Genomic DNA, 23,360 nt, shown 5'->3' with positions numbered 1-23,360 from the left:
AACTGTCTCTGAGTATGAATTGCGATCATTATGCAGTTTTAGGTTTACCCCCCGGCGAAGTTGGAGCCAAACTTTCCGATAAAGAGATAGCTAAAGCCTACCGTATAAAAGCTTTGGAGTTACATCCTGACAAAAGACCTAATGATCCTAATGCACAAACCTGCTTTCAGAAACTGAAGGCCTCCTACGAGATTCTCAAGGATGAGAAGGCCAGGAAACAGTTCGACGATCTGCTCCGTCGGACGACGAAACGCAAGTCTACCAATGATGCGAAGCGTGAGAAGATGATGTCAGATCTCGAAAGAGCGGAGATGATGTCAGATCATGAAAAAACGGGAAAAGAAGAAGAAGAAGAACGTATCTGGAAGAAACTGCGGGAGGAAATTGCAGAAATTCGTGCGAAGCATAAGAGAAAACAGGAAGAGGAATTAGCTTCCATGTATGCTAAAAGAAGACGCGCCGCCGCTACTCCGCCTATGCCGCCGCGTTGGAAGGAAGAGAACGAAGATGGACCGTGGAAGAGTCTTGAAAGGTTTCAGGCGTACGAAGATTTAGTGTTACGGAATATGAGAAGGGCTGCTGAGAGGCAAAAAATGAGTACTAATGGAAATGGAAATTGAAAAAGAAATTAATTTCGAACAGATTTACCATTAACGCAAAGAATTGAAGAATAATGAATTGAATTTTAACTTCGAACAGAGCAGATAATGGCCACATTTATCATTTTCTCAACCCCAAATTTACTCTCAGTTATAGATCAGAAGGTTTGGACTCATCATAATTACGTACTCTCACTTCATGATCCACATTGCATTATAGATCATGATTCATTATTATAACTAAGCATGTTATCCATGCGATGCACGAATACACTATCTTTGGGTATAATATCTTATGTTCTTCTGTTTCATTTTATTTGTCATCCTTACTATTTATTAGTCAAACTAATTCTTTATTATTTGCTGGTTTTCATTAGTATTTACTTATAATTTTTAAAATTAATTTTTTGTATTTAATAGTATTTTTAATGTAGTTTCTAAATATATAAATTTCATATACTAACTCTAAACTTAATATTATGAAAAATTAAATTATAAATAATTCAGTCAAACATCATTAACCGAACTGGATACACAAAATGAGACGGAAAGAGTAGATCATAATAAAGTATGTATGGAATGCTGTATCAAGGTTTCTTTAATAACAAATTACTCTTCAAATTAAAAAAGTAATTACTCGCACTTTAAAAATATAATGGTTAAATATATAGATATAGTGACAATGTCTATAGCTTATACATATATATTAGAGGACTTCAATTGAACCTTGTTCATCCACTAATTTGTCACTCTCATTCGTACGAGTAGTTCAGTTAATTTATGGGTGACTGATTATGAACAATGCTAAAATCGAGCCTTAACAGCTACAATATTTATATTACCCTTAATTATAGGGTGGGCTCTTTGTGGATACCAAACATTAATTTTTTTATATAATGGACAACTAAATTATCATGATTTACCACATTCACATATCATGTTGGACCCGAATGTTTTTTTTTTTTTTTAAATCTTTATTTTTATTTTATTCATGGTTGTATCGATGAACATTAAAGATGCTGCTATGTTAGAATTCACTTCCCCAAGCATCAGCTTGCAAATCTTTGCCTAATTTTGTTACAGAAGTCAGGACTCAGAAACTCGGATTGGCTCAACAATTGTATCCATTGCCATCAATACTTCTTTCACTATCATCTTTAATGGGTGTTTATACATTTGCTCTGATAATTTTGAGCCACAACAGTCGATATGATATAATTAAAAATAGCAATGTCAGATGAACATCAAAAGATGCATGCATGCAATAATATTTCTTGAGAAGAGAAACGCAGTGATAGATACGTAATGCACAGAAGAAGGAAGGAATGGGGAAGAAAGAGTAGAAGCCTGGGTTAGGCTTCCACTAGATTCCTTCTCTTTCAATGCTGTTATCCCAAACCAATGCCTTTCTTGTAAGTCTTCCTTTCCCTTAATTATTATCCATTCTCATCAGTTATTCCAACTTTCCTTGTTTCCCATGCACAATTTCAAGTCATTGACCTTTCAATTCGTTGTTGTTTGTTGTATTTCCGTCACTACCGATGGTATGCACTAGGTAAATCTCGCCTTATAACTTTAGTCGGCAAAAGACTATCAAAAAAGCTGCTCCCGTTGAGAGTGAACTTGTAGCATTGCGAGCTACCAGGTTAATAGCCTTATGACCCTATCTGGCAAAAACCACCAGGAAGGCCAAGGCAAATAGGCCATTCCCGTTGGGAGTTGAACTTGTACCCTTGATAACCTGGTTGGGGTTGCCCTTGTATTTCCCTTTTTCGTTGACATAAAGAATTGTGGTTCTTTTGCATTTTTTGTCCCTTGAAAAAGTCTGGGTATTGCTGCTTTTTCATCCTTTTATGTGATTCTGATGTAAAGTTTTGTTCTTTAATCCATCGGATACTGTAGCTCCTAGATGCCAATCCCTTTTTCTTTCACTTTTGTTAGTTTAAGAGTCGCCATAAGGAAAAGTTCTAAACAGTTTCTCAATTTAAACTACTTGATTCAGACCTCTTCATTCATTGGCAGGCTTTCCTTTTCTAGTACTCCATGGTCAAGTTTGAGTTATATGATATGATTTTTCATTAATTTTGGTTGATATTTTTGTAACTATGGTTAATTGGTTTCAAGCTTTTTGCATTAACAAATTTACATATCATCTGTTTGTGATGCAGGATGAGTTAATTGTGGGTTACTTTTGACTTTTGAGCATTCATAGAAGGAGTTATTTGACAGAGATTTGACATAAGTGTATGTTTTTCTTTCCCAAAATCCTTTGGAAAACCACTGTTTTCTAGTCTGTATTGGTTTGAAGAATGGGAGACCATTTTGTGTTACTGGTAGACCGGTTGCTGACCGAATCCAGCCTTGAAGAGGCTATCCAGTGTAGAAACTCGTTGCAGCATTCCTCGTCCCCGGGTGAAGATATGAGTACTGATTTTAATTCCCATAGGATGGACATTAATGTAGGATCATCATCACCGGCAGAATTGGTAGAGTGTAGGATTTGCCACGACGAAGATGAAGATTGTCGAATGGACATACCCTGCTCTTGCCGGGGAAGCCTAAAGGTAGCTAGCTAGGTTTGTTGTTAGTTCGTTTGTTTGATCGAATTGTTATAGTGGATGCCATATTTCTTGGATTTAGGCACATGAATCATCTTTAACGTGATCTTTTGTCTCTCGCTTGATATGTAGTATGCCCACCATGAATGTGTTCAGAAGTGGTGTAATGAGAAGGGTGACAATGTATGTGAAATTTGCTGCCAGGTATGGTCTTGTCTTTGGCTTGATTTTACTCTTTTCCTAAGCTTTTTTTCCCCATGTTTGAACCAATACTAATTGTGAAGATTGGTCTAAGTTTGTGTTTGTATGTATGAACTTGAGTGTGCAGCCATACAAGCCGAGTTATACAGTGCCACCGCCTTTGTTGCATTGCGGTGGGATCCCAATGAACTTGAGGTACACACACATAATGCCTATATTGGCTTAGAAGGGTTTTCGGTCTCTTGCTGATTGGTATCATTCTTGTGGTTATCTGAACAGAGGTTTCAGAGGACATTGGGAGATTTCCAGGGAAGGGCTTAACAATCTTGAATTCAGAGCAATGTTTTCTACAAACCGCAATTCTATGGACCCAGATTTTGATGAGTACTCAGAGCATGCTCCGAGAAGCTTGATATACTGTCGATTAGTTGCCATAACTGTACTCCCTCTCTTTCTTCCCCTCCACATAGTATTTTGTTTATCTGCTGCGGTGTTTTGTATCCTTCAATTCACACATGGTATTAACTATTATGTTGTGTTGTGTATGCAGTTTACAATGCTTCTGATGTTTCGTCATACTCTTCCAATTATCATTACTGTTGTGGGAGATCACTCCGTCGCATTGCTTGATGTAAGTTATGTATTTTGGTCTTTGAAAAGAATATTTATGCCAATTGTAAAAGGCAACATGTGAAACTTTATTGACATGTTTTGCAGTTAGTGATGCTGAGTATTGGAATTCTGACGCCAATATACATCACCGTGAAGGCTTTTCAGGCAATTAGGCATAGACTTCAACGTCAGGCCAGCCAAGTATGAAGTGTTCTTCCTTCCAAGGCAATACTTTTTATAGATTATTGAATTCAAATCAAGTTTTTAGGTTTAGCTGTTGACTTGGTAACTACATAGTAGACTACAGTAAGAACAGCGTATTGATCTTTATAGTACGTTCTTTGGTATGTTTTAGGATGCTCGTGACTCCGACACTACAACGACAGATGAAAGAAATGAACCACCACCATTACAACAGCATCGGCCACACCTCGTACATGTTCATTGACAACTGCAACTACAAACAAGACACTTGACCATTGAACCGGGACTTAATTGACTTATTAACCTTCTTCAGTTCTAGAAATTGTATAGCCACTCCTCACCCCTCATAATCCTCAGATTGTTTACTAGCTATTTGATCTTCAATGTTTCAGCAAGAGGGCTCGATGGAATGATCTTTTTTCCTCTCTTTTGATACATAAAAGTTTAGGTGAAAGCAAACCCAAGCAAAGTAACAAGACATGTATTTAAGGAAATGCGTATATTGGTAGACTGAAACAACTAATATAGGAAGCACATGCAACAATATAACAAATCTACGAACCCACAACACAAAACAAGACCAAATTTCATAAAACACAACCAGATCGCATGTCCAGACGCAACGAGGGCAGACACATGAAACAGGAATACAAAGAAAGCATATAACACCTCTAAATGAGGTGGGTAAAAAGTGGGGAATCTATAATTCGGGAGCAACATTTATATCGCTTGATATGATGATATCATTTCGCTTGATATGATGATAATGCTGAAGATATCATTCCTCCTCAGATTCAGACTCCGCACTTTGAAGCCATTCAATAAAAGGTTTAGCATTCTTCCAAACTGGAGAGTCCTTGTTGCCCTTAAGACCTTCATTATACCATTTAACTATATATTCTTCCTCCAAAATATCAGCATCATACAACGCTTTCAAAACCAATGCAATTTCTTTCACGGCAGCAGGGTTGGATTTTCCACAGAAATCTTCAATCCCTTTCAGCAAAAACAGTTGTGACCCTTCACTTTGAGAAAGGGCAGCAACGAGATAGCCCTTCTTTTTGACAATTGCCTTGGCATACCCCTTGTCAACACCATCCAAGAGCGACTCATACAAGGCAATCATGACTTCTTGGGGAGTCCCAGCGAGTACTCCTAGAACAGATAGAAATTGGCTGGCAGTGATTCCTTTCTTCAAATTGTTCTTCAATTCCTCAACAAGCCTCTCATGAGAGGAGAGGCCATCTTTTTCGTTGGAATGCTCCTCAGATGGTGGAGAAGCAGCTTTTGGACTTCCATGACCCTTCTTAGTCTTGGGCTTCTCTGTGTCATCTGTTGAAAGCATAACCATATCAGCCGTTACCGCATTTAGCTGCTCTTGGATGCGTTGGCGTGCAGCTTCCATTGATGTGTCAGTTTGCCACATCACATCGTCATCATCGTTATCATCATCCTCTTGTTCCTCATTAACATGGTTTCTTGGTGGGGAAGCATGATCACCATCCAAACCACTAGGTTTCTTTTTAGAGCTAGTTTTCACTGCAGCATCCTTGGAAGAAACCTTTTTCTTTGTTTCCTTCTTCAGCTTCTTCATCTCCTCATCAGCTGCCTCTCCTTCCTTCAGTCGCTCCTTCTCAGCCCTCCTCATTGCCTTCTTATCCTTCGAGCTCTTTTTGGCTTCAGGTGGATTCTTTAGAATAAAAGAAGTAAGCTTGTCCCTCATGTCCACATCAGAAACAAAACCACAAGCAGCACATTTCAGTTGGATCATCTGACTTTTTGTAATAATGACCTCTGTTTCAGGGTTTCCACACCCATAGCACTGAACATACTTCTTAATGAAGTTTTCAAGAAGACCAGCAAGTTTTGAAGTGTCATGAGCTCCATTGACAAGTGAAGTACCAGTTTTTTCATCAAATTTTGATTGTGCCCCAAGCTCACAACCAAAATATTTCGTAGTATAGGCAGGTGGCCTAGCCAAAGCTTTGGCAATATCAACCATGTTCACAATATTAGTCTTGATGCCATTCCCACGACCCTCTATCTTGGTAATCATCCTGGGCATCTTGTACCTGTAGAAGGCATCATCACTGTTGCTGGCACCTATATTCTGCAAAGCCATATTTACTTCAATGCAAAATACTAAAAATGTCAGGAAGTAGCAGATGGGTTCCAACACGGAGAAGCTTTCAAGGGGTTTTCCAGCACAAAAATCCTGGTTTGTTGCGCCTTGATGTGATCAGAAAAATCTAAATGCTCCTGAAATGGCTCAAGATGCATACATTCAATCATATCAGAAAAATGAGGGCTCTTCTCTCTTGACTTAGGGCAATATTTTCCAAGCAGCCCAATCACCCCCAAATAGAGAATGGCTTGTTCGGACATAAAAGGAACTTCAACTTCAACACACTACAACACAAAGAACTGGACAAGAAGCAGATGCAACCTGCAAAACTGCACAAGAGTTAAAAACCAAAATACAAATAAAACCAAGGAAGAGTAGATAGGCAACAAGAAGGATAATAACTTGAGTCCAGAGGTATCAAATTAGGCTTTAACAGTCAATATTTTAGTTCTTTTTTACAACTCAAAATTTTTGGAATTTTCATACTTTTTAATTCAATCGGGAATTAATAAGGTACTATCAAAATTCATTGAAAAAAAAACATTTATTGATTATTAAATGCATCATCAATGAAATGAATCATCCATCTTGAATCCTGACAATCACACAACAAATAAACATTCATTTGGCATATTTCTAACTATACATCTTGGATAAATCCTGTTCAAATTAAACATTCAATTATCATTTTTCCATCTTTACAAGTTACAACGCAGACAAATACTATACAAATCAAAGAATGTAAAATTAATTACTAGTCACTTAAACTCAATTCCGTTTAATGTATAATTCGTCTCTGGATAGTTCTAAGTCCGAATCTATCAATATCAAATACTTAAAACAAACAAGACAAAGCACAACAACAGATCAGAAGAATCATCCGTGATATAACAGCATCATCCCGCTATAGTCTAGAGCATAAACCTCATAATCAATCAAATCATCAACCTCGTAACTAGACGCATCTACATCTCAGATTATCGAAACAGTCTTTCATTATACAAATTCACAAACATCTAATAGACACAGATCGAAATGCTTAATCCATTGGAATTAACAGGAAAAGACTAAGATCTAACATAGAATACAGAAGAGCTTCACGATCAAAATGTATTAAAAAGCAAGAAGTAGAAGAGAAGAATCGAAGCATTACCTATATATATATATACAGATAAGGCGCAGCCTTTCCGTTGAGGAGACAGATGGGGGAAGGGTACTAGGTTTTTATAGTTGGAGGGTACTTGAGATGGCCTAGCGTTTCTTTATATAGGGATTTCTCCTCCAAGCTATCCCCCTTGATTGATTTCATCACAGCCGTCGATTCTTTTCCTTTTCCATTTCCGTGTGCGATTCACGTAGTGACTCATCATCCATGCGATCTTTCCACGTGTTGTCCCTTGAATTGTGTGTACTTTTTTTTCTTTCTTTTTTTCATGAATTTGTTGAAATTTTCTATATAACGGTTGGTTAAGGATGCCTTTAAAAGAGAGATAATGTAGTTAGAATAATTTGCCATTTTAATCGCTCTACTCAAAGCATTCTTAATGAAGTTGTATTATATTATATTATGTGTAAAATTGATATAAAAAAGAATACAATTTTATTTTATACAAAATATAACAATGATGTTTCTTATGTTATGAAATTCTATATCTTACAAGTATGAATTCTGTACCTAATCATTTTTATTAAAAGGTCCACAATGCTACGTGGATCCTAGTCCATGATATAAATTGCCGAAAAATTCTAGTTGGGCTGTTCAAGGTCTACTTGACAGATTGGACCTCATTTATTGGGCTAGACATGCCAACAGATGATAGCTTCTTTATACTTTTCCTCTTGGGCCACAGTGCCACATTTGTTGGGCTGGATACTTATTTCCCATTTGTCTCATTTAAGGGTTAATTGCAATTTTGTCTTTAATATAATGAAGAATTAGTGTAATACTTGTATATATTTATAATTAAATTAATTTATTATGAATATTATATTATATTTAAATAAATAATATTGAAGGTGAATATGCATTTCTTTTTCTTCTTGATCATACATGGAGAATTTTTTTAGCAAGAGATAGTATTTACTACTTAACTGTAATATATTTATAGTTTATTGCATTGTTTTTTTTTTTTTTTAAAAAAAAACCTTAATGAAAATGGTTGTTTAAAGTCGTCGATTTTGTCTGCTTCTCAAGTCCTTCCATTTAATCTTTGGTCTTTATCATCTCTTAACTCTTAATTAATATGATGAATCTGAATAGTAGCGACATAGATACATATTGCCATATTAATGTTTAACATATATCTTTAAATAAATTTAAACTAAAATCTAAAATTACAAACTAATATTCATCCATCACAATATTTTTTGGAAGTCAAAGATGAAAGATAGGGTTAGAGAAGACAAAAGTTGAGCATGCTTGAAAAGGATTATTAGGCTGCAGCCTGCGGCCACGCGGTTTGAAGTTGAATTTCAAAGCAACAACATATAAATCATGTTTTGTCCATATCTATTTATCTATATATTTTATATGAACTTAACCCATTACTTTTAATTTGATGTTTTAATTATTTAATTTCTCTTTATTTGACATCAATTATCAACTATTCTATATAGTATTCAACAACATTTGTCCTCATTGATCTTCTGGTGACAAATGGATTGAATTAGTCTTACTACTTACCACCAATTTGTCCTCTTTTATAATTATTTTTAAGTCTATAAAATCTTTTTAAGCCTAAAATTCAATATTTCTAGTCGGGAGACTATGTTTTGATTATTAAGTACATTTAGAGGAAAAGATTATAACTCCTCATTTTAATAGCATCCGGGATTTGAATGAAATATATATATATATATATATATATATATATATATATATATATAGACACACACAAGTGTTAGTAATATAATCAAGTTGACACAACAAATTTAATATTGTAAATTTGCAATTGTAACATTTATTTATTTTTATAATTTTTATTATATATTTGGTGGAGCCCCACCACCCCGCCAAGCCCGCGGTCTAGGTGGGGCAAGTTGCCAAAATACGAGGCTAAAATATCAAAACCCGTCCCGTCCTTTTCGCGGGTCTAGATGACCTAGTCCCGACGGACTAAGTCCGTTTTGACGGTTCTACCCACCTAATTTATTTGGGTTCGACATTTATTTTTTTTAATAAATAACTTACGAACAATATTTATCTAGTGCACATATATAATGAGGTAGTTGTGATTTTTTCTTGTCACCCATTTTTTAAAGGTGAGGGTAAGATTAGGATCCCACTAAAAACATGTATAGGAAAAAGGGACAAGATGTTGGAAGGCCTGAATTGGTTGTCTTGTGCGCACATGAAGTCTATGATTTGACTAGTAGGTTGATTGCGTGACTCACAGTTTACCTTTGCAGTGGGTCTAAGGGCGGGGTCTTATGGGCTTAGAACTAACCCGGGAAAGTAAAAAACACAAAACATTCCTTCTTGCCTACTGAAGCACAAAGAGTCAACAAATTACTCCACTAAGGTTCAAACCCACTCCCTTCTATATAAGAATGTAGATCGGCTGCCGCTTGACCACAAGGTCTTTGGCAAAAAGACAATATATACTTTCTTGTAAAGGTGAAATAATAGTTAAGTGTTTTTTTTTAAAGTGGAATAGTTAGGTGTTTTATTTGTATAGAAAATAAAATAGTTTGGGTTTGAATAGCAAAAGCCAAACTATAAAACAGTTTGCAATTTATCTCCTGCGTTATTATTAACGAGCCATACCAAACACTATAACATTCTTCGATCTTCGACCAAACTTCCTAACATGTCACATCACTAACGTTTTCTCCAGCTGCTACCGCTTCAACTTCATCCTTAGCTTCTCTATATAATCTTCTCCATCACTTTCTGGTTCCCAACACAAATTAAACCAATTAACATTCGTTTTCTCAACGTGGGAGACACATGGCATCACCACCTTCTTGTTCAATATCTCTCTCAACAGCCTCACCGCCGCCGTCTGCCGGAAATAGGCCCCGACCTCGCCGTTCGTCGCTCAAAATCCGTGCTCGGAGCTACAGATCAGAAGAAGGTAATAAACACAACAGCATCATACATATATACTTAAAAATACATTTTTTGTCTCTCAATTGTTCATTGTTAGCGGTTTTATTTCTTTAAAGGTTAAAACTGTAATTTTTTAAAGAATTAGGGGTGTATACTGCAAGCGGTAATGAACACAACAGCATCGTACATATACTTAAAAATACATTTTTGTCTCTCAATTGTTCATTGTTAGCGGTTTTATTCCTTCATAGGTTAAAACTGTTTGAAAAATTATGGGTGTATACAGCAATCAGTAATAAACACAACAGCATCATACATATATATACTTGAAAATACATTTTTGTCTCTCAATTGTTCATTGTCAACGGTTTTATTTCTTTAAAGGTTAAAACTGTAATTTTTGAAGAATTAGGGGTGCATGATGCAATCGTTAAAAGTTACGATTAAAACAACTAGCTAAGAACAATTAAGAAACCTGTATGATATTATTTGATTGAAACTGGCACAATCTTTCGCACAAATTTATGTCACTGGATTATAAGGTCTTTTATATATGCAGGGAGGGGAGGGCCTATAAGGGATGCGAATTTGAGAGTGTTGAGGGAAAGAATAGAAGAAGTGAGGGTGAAGGAGAGACTGGAGAGATGTTTGGAGAGCGAGTTTGGGTGGAATTACAATATTGCCATCAATGACTGCTGCAAGCACACCCGCAAGAAGAAGATGGCGGCCATGTCTGCATTACTGCAACTTGTTTGTAATGTTGGTGGGAATATTGGGTTAACTATTTTGGGCTGTTCTTTCTGCCTTTATCTTACTTCAATCTTTATTCATTTCACTCTCTAATAAATTGTATTTGCCAGTAACATTACACAATAATGATTGTAATTAATTGGATGTGGATAAATATTAATTTAATTCTTGTCAATTCTCTTAATCCAGTCTGCTACACAGAATCTTTCCAGTGTAATTTACGAGCTACTACTAAGTATGATTTATCGAATACACACTATCAAACAATGGTTGTAATTTTCCTTGTCAAAAAAATTTTAAATTAATTTTTTAATTATCACAGTTTTGTCTCTGTTACAGATTAAATCTATACATAGGCTTAGTCTGTTTGGTTAGCCTTTATTTTCTGCATTTACGGTTGTACTGATATCCCTTACTTTGGGGTATCCTTCTGTATTTATAGTCATGCTTGTTTAATGGTACAGTGTGAGTTCATATATCCATATGGTATCAGAGCCAATTAGGAATATTTTTTTTTCTGTCCGTCAAAAATCCTTCTGAATTTTTTTTTTTCTTCTTCCCTTCGACATAATGGTCCAGTTGAGAGGCATCATCGACATATTGTAGAGACAGGTTTGTCCCTTCTTCACTTTGCTGGGTTGCACCAATCCTACTGGGTTTTTGCCTTTCAAACGGCCGTTTATCTTATTAACCGCATGCCTACGCCTATACTTGGTAATTTGTCTCCATTTCAAAAATTGTTTGGTCGCGATCCTAATTTGTCTAAAATCCGTCCTTTTGGGTGCTTGTGTTTTCCGTGGCTAAAACCTTATGTGTCTACTAAACTCCACCCAAAATCAATTCCTTGTGTATTTTTGGGGTATTCTTTGAGTCAGTCGGCTTACAAGTGTTTGGACCCACAATCCGGTCGTATCTATTTGTCCCGACACGTTCGATTTGTGGATGGGGTTTTTCCTTTTCTTGAGTCGGGGTTGTCTAGGGGGTCGGTGTCTACTACTTCAACCTCAACTTCTATTCCCCCCTCATTGCCTCCAGTTTTGCCAGTCCTTACTCCGTCTATACCGGTTGTTTCACCATCTAGTTCGGATGATATCTCTAATTCTTCTAGGTCTGTTCCTGCAGTCCCTAAATCTGATCATACTCCCTCTTCCTCTCCCGCTCCTAATCTCTCCCGAACCACCTCTAGCCCCACTGTGTCGGAGTCCAGTTCAGCTGAACAGCCAGCCGCCTCCGTTCCCATTCTTTCAGTATCCCCAGCCACTGCCCCTGATTTACCGGCTGCTTCTGGCCGACCAGCACAGATACGGAAACCGAATTCCCGGTACTATGGTGACCAATTTGTGAATATAACAACTGTCCATCCCATGCCACTCGCTCTTGAGCCTCGTACGGTTACCCAGGCTATGCGTGATGACAGGTGGAGGCAGGCTATGTGTGATGAATTTGATGCTTTAGTTCGATTGGGGACGTGGGAGTTGGTACCACGTGCTAGTCATCGTCTGATTCACTGCAAATGGATATCCGGGTTAAGAGGCGAGTTGATGGCTCGGTAGAGCGATTCAAGGCACATTTGGTAGCCAAAGGTTTTTTGCAAAAAGAAGGGCGTGATTATTTTGAGACTTTTAGTCCGGTTGTTAAGCCGGTTACTGTTCGTATTATATTGACTATTGCGTTATCCAGTGGTTGGTCTGTTCGTCAATTAGACATAAATAATGCCTTTTTGAATGGTTTGTTGTCTGAACAGGTTTATATGGAGCAGCCTGCAGGCTTTATTGATTCTCGCTTTCCTGATCACGTATGTCGTCTTAAGAAGGCTATATATGGTCTTAAACAAGCGCCTCGGGCTTGGTACTTGGCGTTGTCTACTTTTCTATTGGAGTGTGGTTGTGTTCGGTCTGTGGCTGACACGTCATTATTTGTTTACCATGAGGGTCATGTTGTTATGTTCTTTCTAGTCTATGTTGATGACATTGTCATCACGGGTAATGACAATGCTTTTCTTGGTGGATTTATTCGCAAGCTTTCTGATAGGTTTGCTTTGAAAGATATGGGTGCCTTACATCATTTCTTAGGAGTGCAGGTCATTTCTACGCCCAATGGTTTTTTTCTAAGTCAGTCTCAATATATTGTTGATGTTCTTGAGCAGTTTCAGATGATGGAGGCGAAGGACGTAGCTACCGCTATGGAACCTGCCGCTAGTGGTCTGGTTGCAAATGACTCCACGGTTGATGGTGGTCTGTATCGTAGAGCGGTTGGTGTCCTACAGTATTTGGGTTTCACTCGGCCGGACATTGCGTTTGCCGTTAATCGCCTATCTCAATTCATGCATTCTCCTGCTATTCACCATTGGCAGGCGGTAAAGAGGATTTTTCGGTATTTGTAGGGGACCTTGCATTTTGGGTTGTTCCTTAGGCGTGGTGTGTCGTTGAGTCTGTCTATTTACTCCGACTCTGACTGGGGTAGCCTTGACAGCGGTGGGCGTTCCACTACTGCGTATGTTGTTTTTTTGGGGGCGAATGTGGTGTCCTGGAAATTCGCTCGTCAGCGGTCTGTTTCTCGCTCCTCTACTGAGGCTGAATTTCGTGATGTTGCTAATGCCGCGGCTGAGGGTATTTGGATTGAAAGTCTTCTTCGTGAGCTCAGTGTTCGCTTGCTTCAGCCACCTACTTTGTTTGCTGACAATATGAGTGATGTTTATGTTTGTAAACATCCGGTGTTTCATTCTCGAATGAAACATGTTGTCCTTGACTACTTCTTTGTTCGTGAGCGTGTTGAGGGTGGTTCCTTGCGGGTTCAGCATATTCGCTCATCTGATCAAGTGGCGGACTTACTTACGAAGCCTCTCTCTCGTCGTCCGTTTCTGGCTTTTCGTTCCAAGATTGGCGTCGTTGATGGTGCCGCCATCTTGCGGGGGCGTGTTACAGATTAAATCTATACATAGGCTTAGTCTGTTTGGTTAGCCTTTATTTTCTGCATTTACGGTTGTACTGATATCCCTTACTTTGGGGTATCCTTCTGTATTTATAGTCATGCTTATTTAATGGTACAGTGTGAGTTCATACATCTATAGTCTCTTTGGTGCATGAAATTTTCTTAAAAATTAATTTTAGTTTTTTTTTTTTTTTTGTCAACTACCAACCCCTTGAGAACTCTCGTTATTGTCTTAATTAACTCCTAATTAAGAATGATTTTAATTAATATTAATTGTTGACCTTTTCAAGATTCGTATCTATACTATACAATCATAACTTTACATTTGCTTGCTATTTAGATCTATTTATATTTAATATATTTTACCCAGTTATTAAACATTAATTATATCGAAAGATTTTAAAATGTCTATTGTTTGTATTTGGGTTCGGAAATGTGATCTCCCATTTGGATGAGCTATTGGAAGTCACAGAGATATCATTGAATTACAAGCTACTTGACTATCTATGGTCTATTATTATTTTGTTGTTTGTTTGTTTTTTTTCCTGAAAAGAGAACTGTTCAAATATTATTATATTTTTATTTTAGATGAACTTTAGGTAAATAAATTTTAAGCTAGAAGTTCATAAATTAGATATATATATATATCAATACCTTATGAAGTTAATTAATGTTTTGAATTTATGCAGCTTAACTTGTTGTATTAGGCTATTAGCTCAGTAGTCTTACGTACTTCTTGTTTATTAATACAATTTTGTGGTTATATTTAGTTTGCATATATTTAAATGCAGTTTTGAACAAGTGTCATGGTTATGATATAATTTTAAAAGATATTTAGTTGAAAATTAACAAATTTTTATTGTGGACTTAAAATATTTATTTTATTAGCTGTAATAAATAGATTATGTACTTGTAGTTTCAAAGTTGTTTTTAATTGCACAAAAAAAAACCAGCACTACTAAAAGCATCACATATGAAAGTTACGATATGTAATGTAGATTTTGGTCCACGATATAACAATTGCAATTGGGCAAATTGGACTTTATTTTTTGGGCTGGACATGTCAATGGATATAAAAACTCCTTCAAACTTTTCCTTTTGGGCCAAAAGACGGACTCAATTATTGAGCTGGATACTTATTACCCAATTGTCTTATTTTCGGTTAATTGCATTTTTGTTCTTAAAATAACGAAGAATTGCCTGATTAGTCCATCAATCATAGAGGAGGAGCGAAGTCATCCATAATCATGTATTAAAGTAATTGTTTTGGTCATTTGTTGGCAAATTACGGTCCACATAATTATGTGGGTTACGATTCAAAATAATATCGTTTTGATGTTAAATTTAACAATAAATTTTACTCTGTCAATGTGTTAGAATAATAAACATCTAAAAATTTAATAAGTCTCAATCAAGGTTATATCTTTGATTTATGTCCCTCCTTTTGTATGATAATAAATGTATACATTTTACTTTAAATATTGTACACTTCAATGTAACTAGACAAAATTATCCCTACTACATTCTTATTATACAAAACTACCCTTACACCGTTATAACACCGTTACTTTTAACTACATCATTATTACCATACACCTATATCTACCATATCTTTTTTCTATTATTTAACTATCATTTTATTAAAATCATTATATAATTAATTTAATGATTGATTATATTTTAATTAAATTTCTATGAATGGTAAATCATATATGTGTGTATAATATATATATATATATATATATATATATATATATATATATATATATATATATATATATATATATATATATATATATTATTTGTGTATATATAATTCGAATTATAAATTTTAATCATTTGTATTTATTAATGTTTTGATATTGGGCATAAATTTTCGCGCATCCTGCCTACAAAATACTAGTTTTATAGAGGTATGTGAATAAACATTCTTGCTCTGTAAATTTCATATTTTTAGACAATTAATTTGTGCAGGAAAAAAAAAAAAAAAAGGCACCAGTATCTACTCTGTATAAACTATAATAAAGTAATTAAAGAATGAATTGAATTTCCTCTTTGCTAAAATCCCAAAAAAAAAAGAAAGTGAATTAGTAATCCAATGATCATCTGGAATAAACTGGTTCTTCCACGATGGTCTCTAACATAGGCTTCTTCGACCTGCACATAGACATCCGGTGCTTGAACTCCGGCGCCGACAACTCTTCCAACTCATCCAAATTCAACCTAGGCAAATCACCAGCTTGGTCGCCGCCGTCTCTGATTAACCGATGATCAGGCAGTATTCTGACACTTCCACGGGACACCCTTTTAGCGGCGAGGAACAGAACGCCCATATCCGCGGCGGTGACGGCGGAGTTGAGCCGCTTCATGGGAAACATGGCGTAAACGCCGCCCATCTCCAGATCTTCGTCGGCGTTGAGCGCGGAGAATCTCCGCCCCATCTGTAAGCCCCTGGCGCTCACAACGAAGTGGTTCGGCGATTCCAGCATCAGCTCCGCCGCGTTGGTGGGCTCGTAGAAATGGCGTATTTCGCCGGTGGGGAGAATTACCTTTGTACCCTTGCTGGAGTGCCTGCCTGCCGGCCCGGATAAGGTGCAAGAAACGTAATTGCCCATTTCAAGAAAACGTACAAAGAATCAATAGAACCCAAGATATCTCTTCCGGCTATTTTTGAGCAGGAATTATGAGAGTTTAGAATTAGTCTGACTGACTGCTTGTGTAACTCCCGATTTACCTGTTCTAGCGATTTTTATGTAAGGGCCCAGAACCCGTGATTTATCTCCTCTAGAAAAGCAAACTCTTGAACAGAAATTCTAAAGTTTTAAGGCCAATCTCGTTAGACTGTTTCGATGACTTGCGATTTACCTCTAAGGAAATGTAGGAGGAATGAAGGAGAAATCAAGAATGCAATAGGAGTAGAAAAGGTGGGCAAACAAGAGTTTTGTGTTGGGGATGGTTAGTGATGTGGTTTTGATGGGATATATAGAGGGGTGTTTGGGGGGTGAGATAATATTAAGAAATTGAAAAGGCAAGCCAGTTGTAAATGTGGTATGGGTTGACAGGGGAGATGGGGAGTTGACAATAATAAAAGGGGTGGAGGTGGGAAGTTGATTAGTTGAGTGCTGCCTCCGCGTCCGGTGGAACCGTGGAAGTGTGGGTTTACATTGTTTTTTTTTTTTTTTTTTTTTTTTTTAATACTACTAACTCTGTTACAATGTAGTATATGTTCACAACTACTTTCTCAACCTGTTAAAACACAAGAGTTAGTATTGCCTCCATTGAGGCTCGAACCCACCGCCCCGTATAAAGGGAAGGGTTTACATTTTTTTTTGAAATCCCCAGTGAAAAACGCATTCTTTTGGTAACTTATAATCTTATATTGCGTGTGGAGCCCATGTCTTGTTGTTCTTCGCAGGATCATGATCCGAATGCCAAAACTATGACTATTTGATTTGTGAAAAAGAATTGAGACTATTTTAAAACAAAATTCTATGAAAAGTGTGTTTAGTAAATGACATATAGCTGATTACGCTAGCTGATAGTTAATAAATGATTAGGTTAGCTGGTTTGATGAGCTAAAAGTATTAGTTGATTATAAAAATTTTTTTAGTAATTATTAACTCCGTACTTTTAGCTAATTGGATGCGTATGATCTCTAAGGATATAAACATACTCTGTTATTTTTTTTTAAAGCAAAATGGATGATGCATTATTATTTATTAGTATAATAAATCAGAAACGGATGATACATACTGTTTTAATTTATTAACTTTTAAATTGCTTTTATAATAATAATAATAATAATAATAATAATAATAATAATAATAATAATAATAATTATTATTATTATTATTATTATTATTATTATTATTATTACTACTACAAGGATGAGTGAAATAAATTTTAAAAAACATTGTTATTGTTATTGTTACGGTAACAAAAAAAGGCAAAGCAATAAACAACCTAAGAGATATATAAATGTTAGGGATGACAAAAGTAAAATGATAATTTCATTATTAAGAACAATTTAGTTAATCAAAAACTCTAATCTTCTCAGCTTTTCAGATTTCGGTTTATTGTCCCAATAAGCTAATGCAATAAGCCATTCTACCAATTGCCAAACACTTAGAGGGCATTTGGTAGCCATGAAAGTTCGAACATTCAAGGGAATTTAAAAGGTAAAAAATCATTCGCACGTTTGGTGCAATCTTTGACTTATGAAAGTTCAAGTCAATGGAAATCTAATTTCGATCAATTTGGCTAGGGTTGTATTTGTATTTATATTTTCTCAATTATATATTCAAATTGTTTTAATCCTATTTCTGACTTTCTTAATTATATAATTCAAGTCAATTCAAATTGTTTTAATCCTATTTTTATCATTTAAAAAGAAATTTAAAAATACAAGCATTTAGAAACATATAATTCCTTATTTATTGTTATATCAAAATAATTAGACACACAATATATTTTTCTTCTTACAATTTATATAATTACAAACTAACACAATTTTCAAACATATAGTTAGAATCTAAAACTAATTGCTCAGACAAATTATCAAGAAGTCAACTAACTCGTATGGGTATTGACAACCATCCTTCTAACTAACATGTTTAAAAAAAATTGAAACTTTATTGTAATTGGTAGAAATTTTGAATTGTAGATGTCTTTTTTGCATAATGTTTTTGACAAAATCAAAAGTAAGAGTGACAAAACATTGCATAGTTGGTAAAATAAATAAATAATTATAGCATCACAAGATTCACAACAAATAAATTGTTGAACTTGACAAAATGCTAAATTAATGTTCGAATGAACTTGACAAAATAGTTCAATTTTCATGTTTCTTTGTATTTCTCTATGGACAGTACTATTAGTTACAAAAGTAAAGTTGAAAAAAAAAAGACCAGAAATCGAGTCTCACCAGTGACAGTGTGAGAGTAATCTCTTTGTGCGCAATAAATATATGTCTAGTTCCTGTGTTTAATTGAGTTATCATGATCAAATTAAAGAGTGGGGCTTTGAAGTTTTCATATATAAAATGTTAAAAGCTAAAAGATTTGAAGAACTAGGTAACATGCGGGTCTATTTGCAAAAAAAAAAAAAAAAAAGTAACATGCGGGTCGAATAAGGAAACTTATTTACGCGCGAGGCGGTTGCCGCGTCACGACCCACGAGATCTCTTGCCACACATTCTCTCATTCTGTACTGTGGAGATTAAGAAATAATAATAGTGATGGGATTATGTATTATATATATTAATTAGTTTTACAGAGCGCGATGCGTCACTAATCATTTGGTTCTTCACGCAAAATGAGGAATTCCAAATTCCCAAGCCACCACAACTATAATATGGAACATGGAACCCAGTTGAAGAATCTCACCGTCACAACTCTACAATTTTGGTTAAGATACACCTCACTCTTGCGTATAGTATTTAGTATGTATGTGCACCTCTGCTTTCACACTCATTAATCAATCTCCTATTCTAATAATATAATATACTCTACTGCACTACTCTGTGTACATACAAATATATATATATATATATATATATATATATATATATAATATTTAAGGGTTAAAATATGATAATTTAGAGGCAAAACTTTCATTTTTTTTATCTTAACTAACAAAAATTTATAAGTAAACCAACTTAGATTATTCAAAGCTAGCTGACTCAAATCAAGAAGGCTAATAAACCACTCTCACCATGAATGAAACTTGAAATTTTGTATTTTCAAACCAACAAATATACCAGGTTAGAGAGGCTGAAGCTCTTAGGATAAGAGAGGATTTTGGTTATGCCCGAATTGTGTTGGAAATGGACGCATTTCTTTTATCAAAACATTATCTTTAAATCACCTAATATTCCAACCTATTTGGTTAATGATATAAAAGAATGAACTAATTATTTTCAATCATTAAAAATATTTTGTGGTACTCATGCTTTAGCTTGAGAGCTGATTTCTTTGTTTGACCTGGTGGAGCAACCCTCCCTCTTTTATCTTGAATGTAATAACTTCGAATAGTTCTAATTAATGCTGTTTGTTTTTGCATTAAAATATATAATAATAATAATAATAATAATAATAATAATAATAATAAAACTAACTCGACTAAGAAAAGAGTTTGTAGCATAAAAATAAGGCAAACATATTTTCAATTATTGGTATCAGCAACATAATATATAATGGAAGAGAATAATCCTCATCCGATCCAGCCTGGGCCGACTCTTACACAATTGATTAAATCTTATGATCAGGTGGAAATGCAATATAATCGAAATTCAAAAATAGCAGCCACAGAAATATGGCCAGTTTCTGTTCTCAGCTTAACCAGAAAAAAGAAAACCAAAAATGTAGCAGCATGATCTCTCTGATCAACCACTGGTGGACTCCCTGGCAATCTTCTCAGCCTTGGCAATCACCTCATCTATGCCTCCCACCATGTAAAATGAATGCTCCGAAAGGTCATCATACTTTCCATCCAGCACACCCTGCACACAACACATTTGAATGAATTTTTTTGTTTGTTTTTGTTTTTGTAAAGGAGGATTTGATTTGGGCAATTCTAAAGTACCTGGAAGCTTGTTATGCTCTCTTTCAACTCCACATACTTCCCAGGCGCGCCTGTAAATACTTCTGCCACGTGGAAAGGCTGGCTCAGAAACCTTTGAATCTTTCGTGCACGAGCAACAGTGAGTTTGTCATCTTCACTTAGTTCGTCCATTCCCAGGATGGCGATAATATCCTGCAGATTTTTGTAGTTTTGGAGTACCTTCTGTACTCCTCTTGCAGTGTTATAGTGTTCATCGCCTAGGATATGGGGAGAAAGCATGCGGGAAGTTGAATCCAAAGGATCAACAGCCGGATAGATACCCAGCTCAGAAATCTGCATTATTTAGACATAAGAGAAGAGAAGCCATGGCAAATTGCTATTGTCTACCAAAAAAAATATGAATGCTAAATACCTGTCGGGATAACACAGTTGTGGCATCAAGGTGAGCAAAAGTAGTTGCAGGAGCTGGATCTGTCAAGTCATCAGCGGGAACATAGATAGCTTGGACGGAAGTAATTGACCCCTTCTTAGTCGTGGTGATACGTTCTTGAAGTCCTCCAAGGTCAGTAGCCAAAGTTGGTTGATAACCAACAGCAGAGGGGATGCGACCCAGTAAAGCAGATACCTCAGAGTTTGCCTAAGTCATGGCAAGAGGAAAAGGACAACCACATTAGTAAACTCATATGCAATTGGGGTGGAGAACATAAAGATGATTTCTTTGGAAGTAGCTCACTTGAGTGAACCGGAAAATATTGTCAATGAAAAGTAGCACATCTTGGCCCTCAGCATCCCGAAAGTGTTCAGCAACTGTCAGCCCAGTAAGTCCAACACGAGCACGTGCACCAGGGGGTTCATTCATTTGACCATATACCAGAGCACATTTGCTCTCACTCTACACCAAATAGAAAAGCAAAATCAACCCTGGTTAGAGAGCTAAAGAACCTTAGAGCAAATATGTATTCCAAAGCAAAGCAAAGCAAAGACAGAAAAGGACCTGCTTGTCCCCAAGCTTAATAACACCACTCTCAATCATTTCTCTGTACAAATCATTACCCTCACGTGTACGTTCACCCACACCAGCAAACACTGAGAAACCACCTGAGAATCAACAAAGCAAGAACTAAGAATTTAAACACACAGATAAAAGATTGCAATAGTTCTGACAAAATATGATTTCATGGTGAACTTAAACATCATACCATGAGCCTTGGCCACATTGTTAATAAGCTCCATAATAAGCACCGTCTTCCCAACACCTGCACCACCAAAAAGCCCAATCTTCCCACCTCTTTGATATGGAGCAAGTAGATCAACCACCTGTTAACAGTAAAGGGGTATAAGACACTCCTTCCCAATAGTTCTATGATATGGAATTAGCATCCCATCCATTAATTTAAGATTTAAAATTAGAAGAAATCATAGTCTGCAAATAGTTAGGGGTTATAAAATGTTTTGAAAAAATTCTTTCCAGAATCTCTAATCCCTAGCAACATAAACAATAATCCGAATTGTTTCATAGCATATGGTTCATATATGTACCACCTTGATTCCAGTTACAAGGATCTGTTGTTCAGTAGCTTGTTCCACAAAGGCTGGAGCTTCTCGGTGAATTGGGAGATAGTGATCCGTTTCTTCATAAGGTGAAAATTCCAGTGAAAGTTAGAAATAGAATAAGACATACACAAAACACATCTGAAACATCACGGAAAAAAACAACATTTCACATATCATATGTTCTTACTTAAGTCACCCTTCTCATCAATAGCCTCTCCAATGACATTAATAATCCGGCCAAGTGTTGCCCTGCCAACAGGCACCTGAAATTGGAGAAACTTATTAGAAGGGATTGGAAATACTGAAACAATTTTACGCATACATGAAGCCACAATAGAGAAATAAATATAAGACAGAAATGGAGTCAAATCCAAACAGAGAAGAATTACAGTTATTGGAGAGCCAGTATTGAGGACTCTTTGACCCCGGACAAGCCCTTCAGTTCCATCCATAGCGATAGTCCGCACCATATTCTCTCCCAAATGCTGCGCCACTTCCAGCACCAACCTTATCGGATTATCCATAACCTCCAGCGCCGTCAGGATCGGCGGCAAACCGTCATCAAATCTTACATCAACAACGGCACCGATAACCTGACAAACGCTCCCAACAGAGCCGGCGCCGGTGAACTCGTCAGTGATCTTACCGCCGGTCTTTTTGGCAGACGGCGATCCAGAAGGTCGCGGTTCCGGCGCCTTCGCCGCCGCGGAGGTAGCGTAGCTCACGACGCGATGGAGCGCGTGGCCGGCGGGTGAAGGAGAGAGAGGCCGCGGCTTCAGCCGTGGACATTTGAAGGACGGTTTTGAGCGGAGGAGAGAAGCTAGGAGACGCCGCGAAGCCATTGACGAACCTTAGATGATGGATTGTAGGGGTAATATTTGCTGGAATTGCATTTGGGAAGTGTGAGTGAGAGTGACCGACTTTTATCGGCATCGGAAACTGGAAAGGAGAGGAGGCGGCGGTTCCGGCGGAGGAGACTGTTGCGATCCTGCAATGAGCGGAGGAAGCGTGACATTGTGCACGGGTGACGAGTTCAAACGATGCAGAGCCGCCACGTGTATTAATCCCCGCCATTTTAGTCGTTGCCATGTTTACACATTCCTCCATTTCCACTACTCTGTTGGAGATTTCTGCAATTCTAATTACAGTGGCCCAACATTAATGGGCCATTAAAGATTGATATCAATTTTAGTGGGCCAAAACTAATGCTTTGA

The 23,360-nt window shown here is 36.5% G+C and overlaps 6 protein-coding genes across 12 annotated transcripts; 3 read left to right on the top strand and 3 right to left on the bottom strand.

The window, feature by feature from the left end:
- The first annotated feature begins 14 nt into the window (after nt 1-14).
- LOC115998818 (dnaJ homolog subfamily C member 17-like) lies at nt 15-620 on the top strand. The gene has a single exon (XM_031238477.1). It carries the CDS (start codon nt 15-17, stop codon nt 618-620), a length of 606 nt encoding a protein of 201 aa, XP_031094337.1.
- A 1,499-nt stretch (nt 621-2,119) lies between these two features.
- Nucleotides 2,120-4,584, top strand: LOC115998944. Of its 6 annotated transcripts, none has more exons than XM_031238618.1 (9): nt 2,141-2,154; nt 2,768-2,843; nt 2,937-3,163; nt 3,290-3,361; nt 3,486-3,553; nt 3,638-3,797; nt 3,909-3,989; nt 4,076-4,171; nt 4,326-4,584. In XM_031238618.1, the coding sequence occupies exons 3-9, from the start codon at nt 3,020-3,022 to the stop codon at nt 4,416-4,418; spliced, it is 714 nt and encodes a 237-aa protein (XP_031094478.1). In that variant the 5' UTR covers nt 2,141-2,154; nt 2,768-2,843; nt 2,937-3,019; the 3' UTR covers nt 4,419-4,584. The 6 variants fall into 6 exon arrangements, with proteins under 6 accessions (XP_031094473.1, XP_031094476.1, XP_031094478.1 ...); XM_031238617.1 differs by lacking the exon at nt 2,141-2,154 and adding an exon at nt 2,404-2,645; XM_031238619.1 differs by lacking the exon at nt 2,141-2,154 and adding an exon at nt 2,404-2,656 and having other exon boundaries at nt 3,063-3,163.
- Nucleotides 4,585-4,658: 74 nt separating this feature from the next.
- Nucleotides 4,659-7,596, bottom strand: LOC115998943 (eukaryotic translation initiation factor 5-like). Of its 2 annotated transcripts, none has more exons than XM_031238611.1 (2): nt 7,453-7,596; nt 4,659-6,620 (listed from the first exon to the last, which is right to left on the bottom strand). In XM_031238611.1, the coding sequence occupies exon 2, from the start codon at nt 6,294-6,296 to the stop codon at nt 4,953-4,955; it is 1,344 nt and encodes a 447-aa protein (XP_031094471.1). In that variant the 5' UTR covers nt 6,297-6,620; nt 7,453-7,596; the 3' UTR covers nt 4,659-4,952. The 2 variants fall into 2 exon arrangements, with proteins under 2 accessions (XP_031094471.1, XP_031094472.1); XM_031238612.1 differs by having other exon boundaries at nt 4,659-6,628; nt 7,453-7,542.
- A 2,540-nt stretch (nt 7,597-10,136) lies between these two features.
- LOC116000395 lies at nt 10,137-11,284 on the top strand. The gene is made up of 2 exons (XM_031240475.1): nt 10,137-10,375; nt 10,910-11,284. Exons 1-2 carry the CDS (start codon nt 10,249-10,251, stop codon nt 11,191-11,193), a joined length of 411 nt encoding a protein of 136 aa, XP_031096335.1. The 5' UTR covers nt 10,137-10,248; the 3' UTR covers nt 11,194-11,284.
- Nucleotides 11,285-16,133: 4,849 nt separating this feature from the next.
- LOC115998817 lies at nt 16,134-16,646 on the bottom strand. Its single transcript, XM_031238476.1, has one exon. The coding sequence runs from the start codon at nt 16,644-16,646 to the stop codon at nt 16,134-16,136; it is 513 nt and encodes a 170-aa protein (XP_031094336.1).
- A 3,536-nt stretch (nt 16,647-20,182) lies between these two features.
- Nucleotides 20,183-23,133, bottom strand: LOC116000037 (ATP synthase subunit beta, mitochondrial-like). The gene is made up of 9 exons (XM_031240037.1): nt 22,536-23,133; nt 22,334-22,409; nt 22,135-22,223; nt 21,792-21,909; nt 21,587-21,690; nt 21,326-21,484; nt 21,005-21,229; nt 20,614-20,925; nt 20,183-20,530 (listed from the first exon to the last, which is right to left on the bottom strand). Exons 1-9 carry the CDS (start codon nt 22,986-22,988, stop codon nt 20,414-20,416), a joined length of 1,653 nt encoding a protein of 550 aa, XP_031095897.1. The 5' UTR covers nt 22,989-23,133; the 3' UTR covers nt 20,183-20,413.
- Between the last annotated feature and the right edge of the window lie 227 nt (nt 23,134-23,360).

The sequence above is a fragment of the Ipomoea triloba genome, chromosome 12 (genome assembly GCF_003576645.1).
Source record: "Ipomoea triloba cultivar NCNSP0323 chromosome 12, ASM357664v1".
NCBI classification, from domain to species: domain Eukaryota; kingdom Viridiplantae; phylum Streptophyta; class Magnoliopsida; order Solanales; family Convolvulaceae; genus Ipomoea; species Ipomoea triloba.
Note: the sequence above shows the minus strand (reverse complement) of the source record. Positions and strands in the feature narration are given on the sequence as shown.

Excerpts from the sequence above, each read along its gene's own strand:
- LOC115998818 (XM_031238477.1), top strand. The coding sequence starts at position 15 with ATGAATTGCGATCATTATGCAGTTTTAGGTTTACCCCCCGGCGAAGTT.
- LOC115998944 (XM_031238613.1), top strand. The coding sequence starts at position 2,909 with ATGGGAGACCATTTTGTGTTACTGGTAGACCGGTTGCTGACCGAATCC. Across the intron at positions 3,554-3,637 it reads GGGATCCCAATGAACTTGAG|AGGTTTCAGAGGACATTGGG; the intron begins GTACACACACAT and ends TTATCTGAACAG. Across the intron at positions 4,172-4,325 it reads TTCAACGTCAGGCCAGCCAA|GATGCTCGTGACTCCGACAC; the intron begins GTATGAAGTGTT and ends GGTATGTTTTAG.
- LOC115998943 (XM_031238611.1), bottom strand. The coding sequence starts at position 6,296 with ATGGCTTTGCAGAATATAGGTGCCAGCAACAGTGATGATGCCTTCTAC.
- LOC116000395 (XM_031240475.1), top strand. The coding sequence starts at position 10,249 with ATGGCATCACCACCTTCTTGTTCAATATCTCTCTCAACAGCCTCACCG. Across the intron at positions 10,376-10,909 it reads GAGCTACAGATCAGAAGAAG|GGAGGGGAGGGCCTATAAGG; the intron begins GTAATAAACACA and ends TTATATATGCAG.
- LOC115998817 (XM_031238476.1), bottom strand. The coding sequence starts at position 16,646 with ATGGGCAATTACGTTTCTTGCACCTTATCCGGGCCGGCAGGCAGGCAC.
- LOC116000037 (XM_031240037.1), bottom strand. The coding sequence starts at position 22,988 with ATGGCTTCGCGGCGTCTCCTAGCTTCTCTCCTCCGCTCAAAACCGTCC. Across the intron at positions 20,926-21,004 it reads CAACTGTGTTATCCCGACAG|ATTTCTGAGCTGGGTATCTA; the intron begins GTATTTAGCATT and ends TAAATAATGCAG. Across the intron at positions 20,531-20,613 it reads AGAGCATAACAAGCTTCCAG|GGTGTGCTGGATGGAAAGTA; the intron begins GTACTTTAGAAT and ends TGTTGTGTGCAG.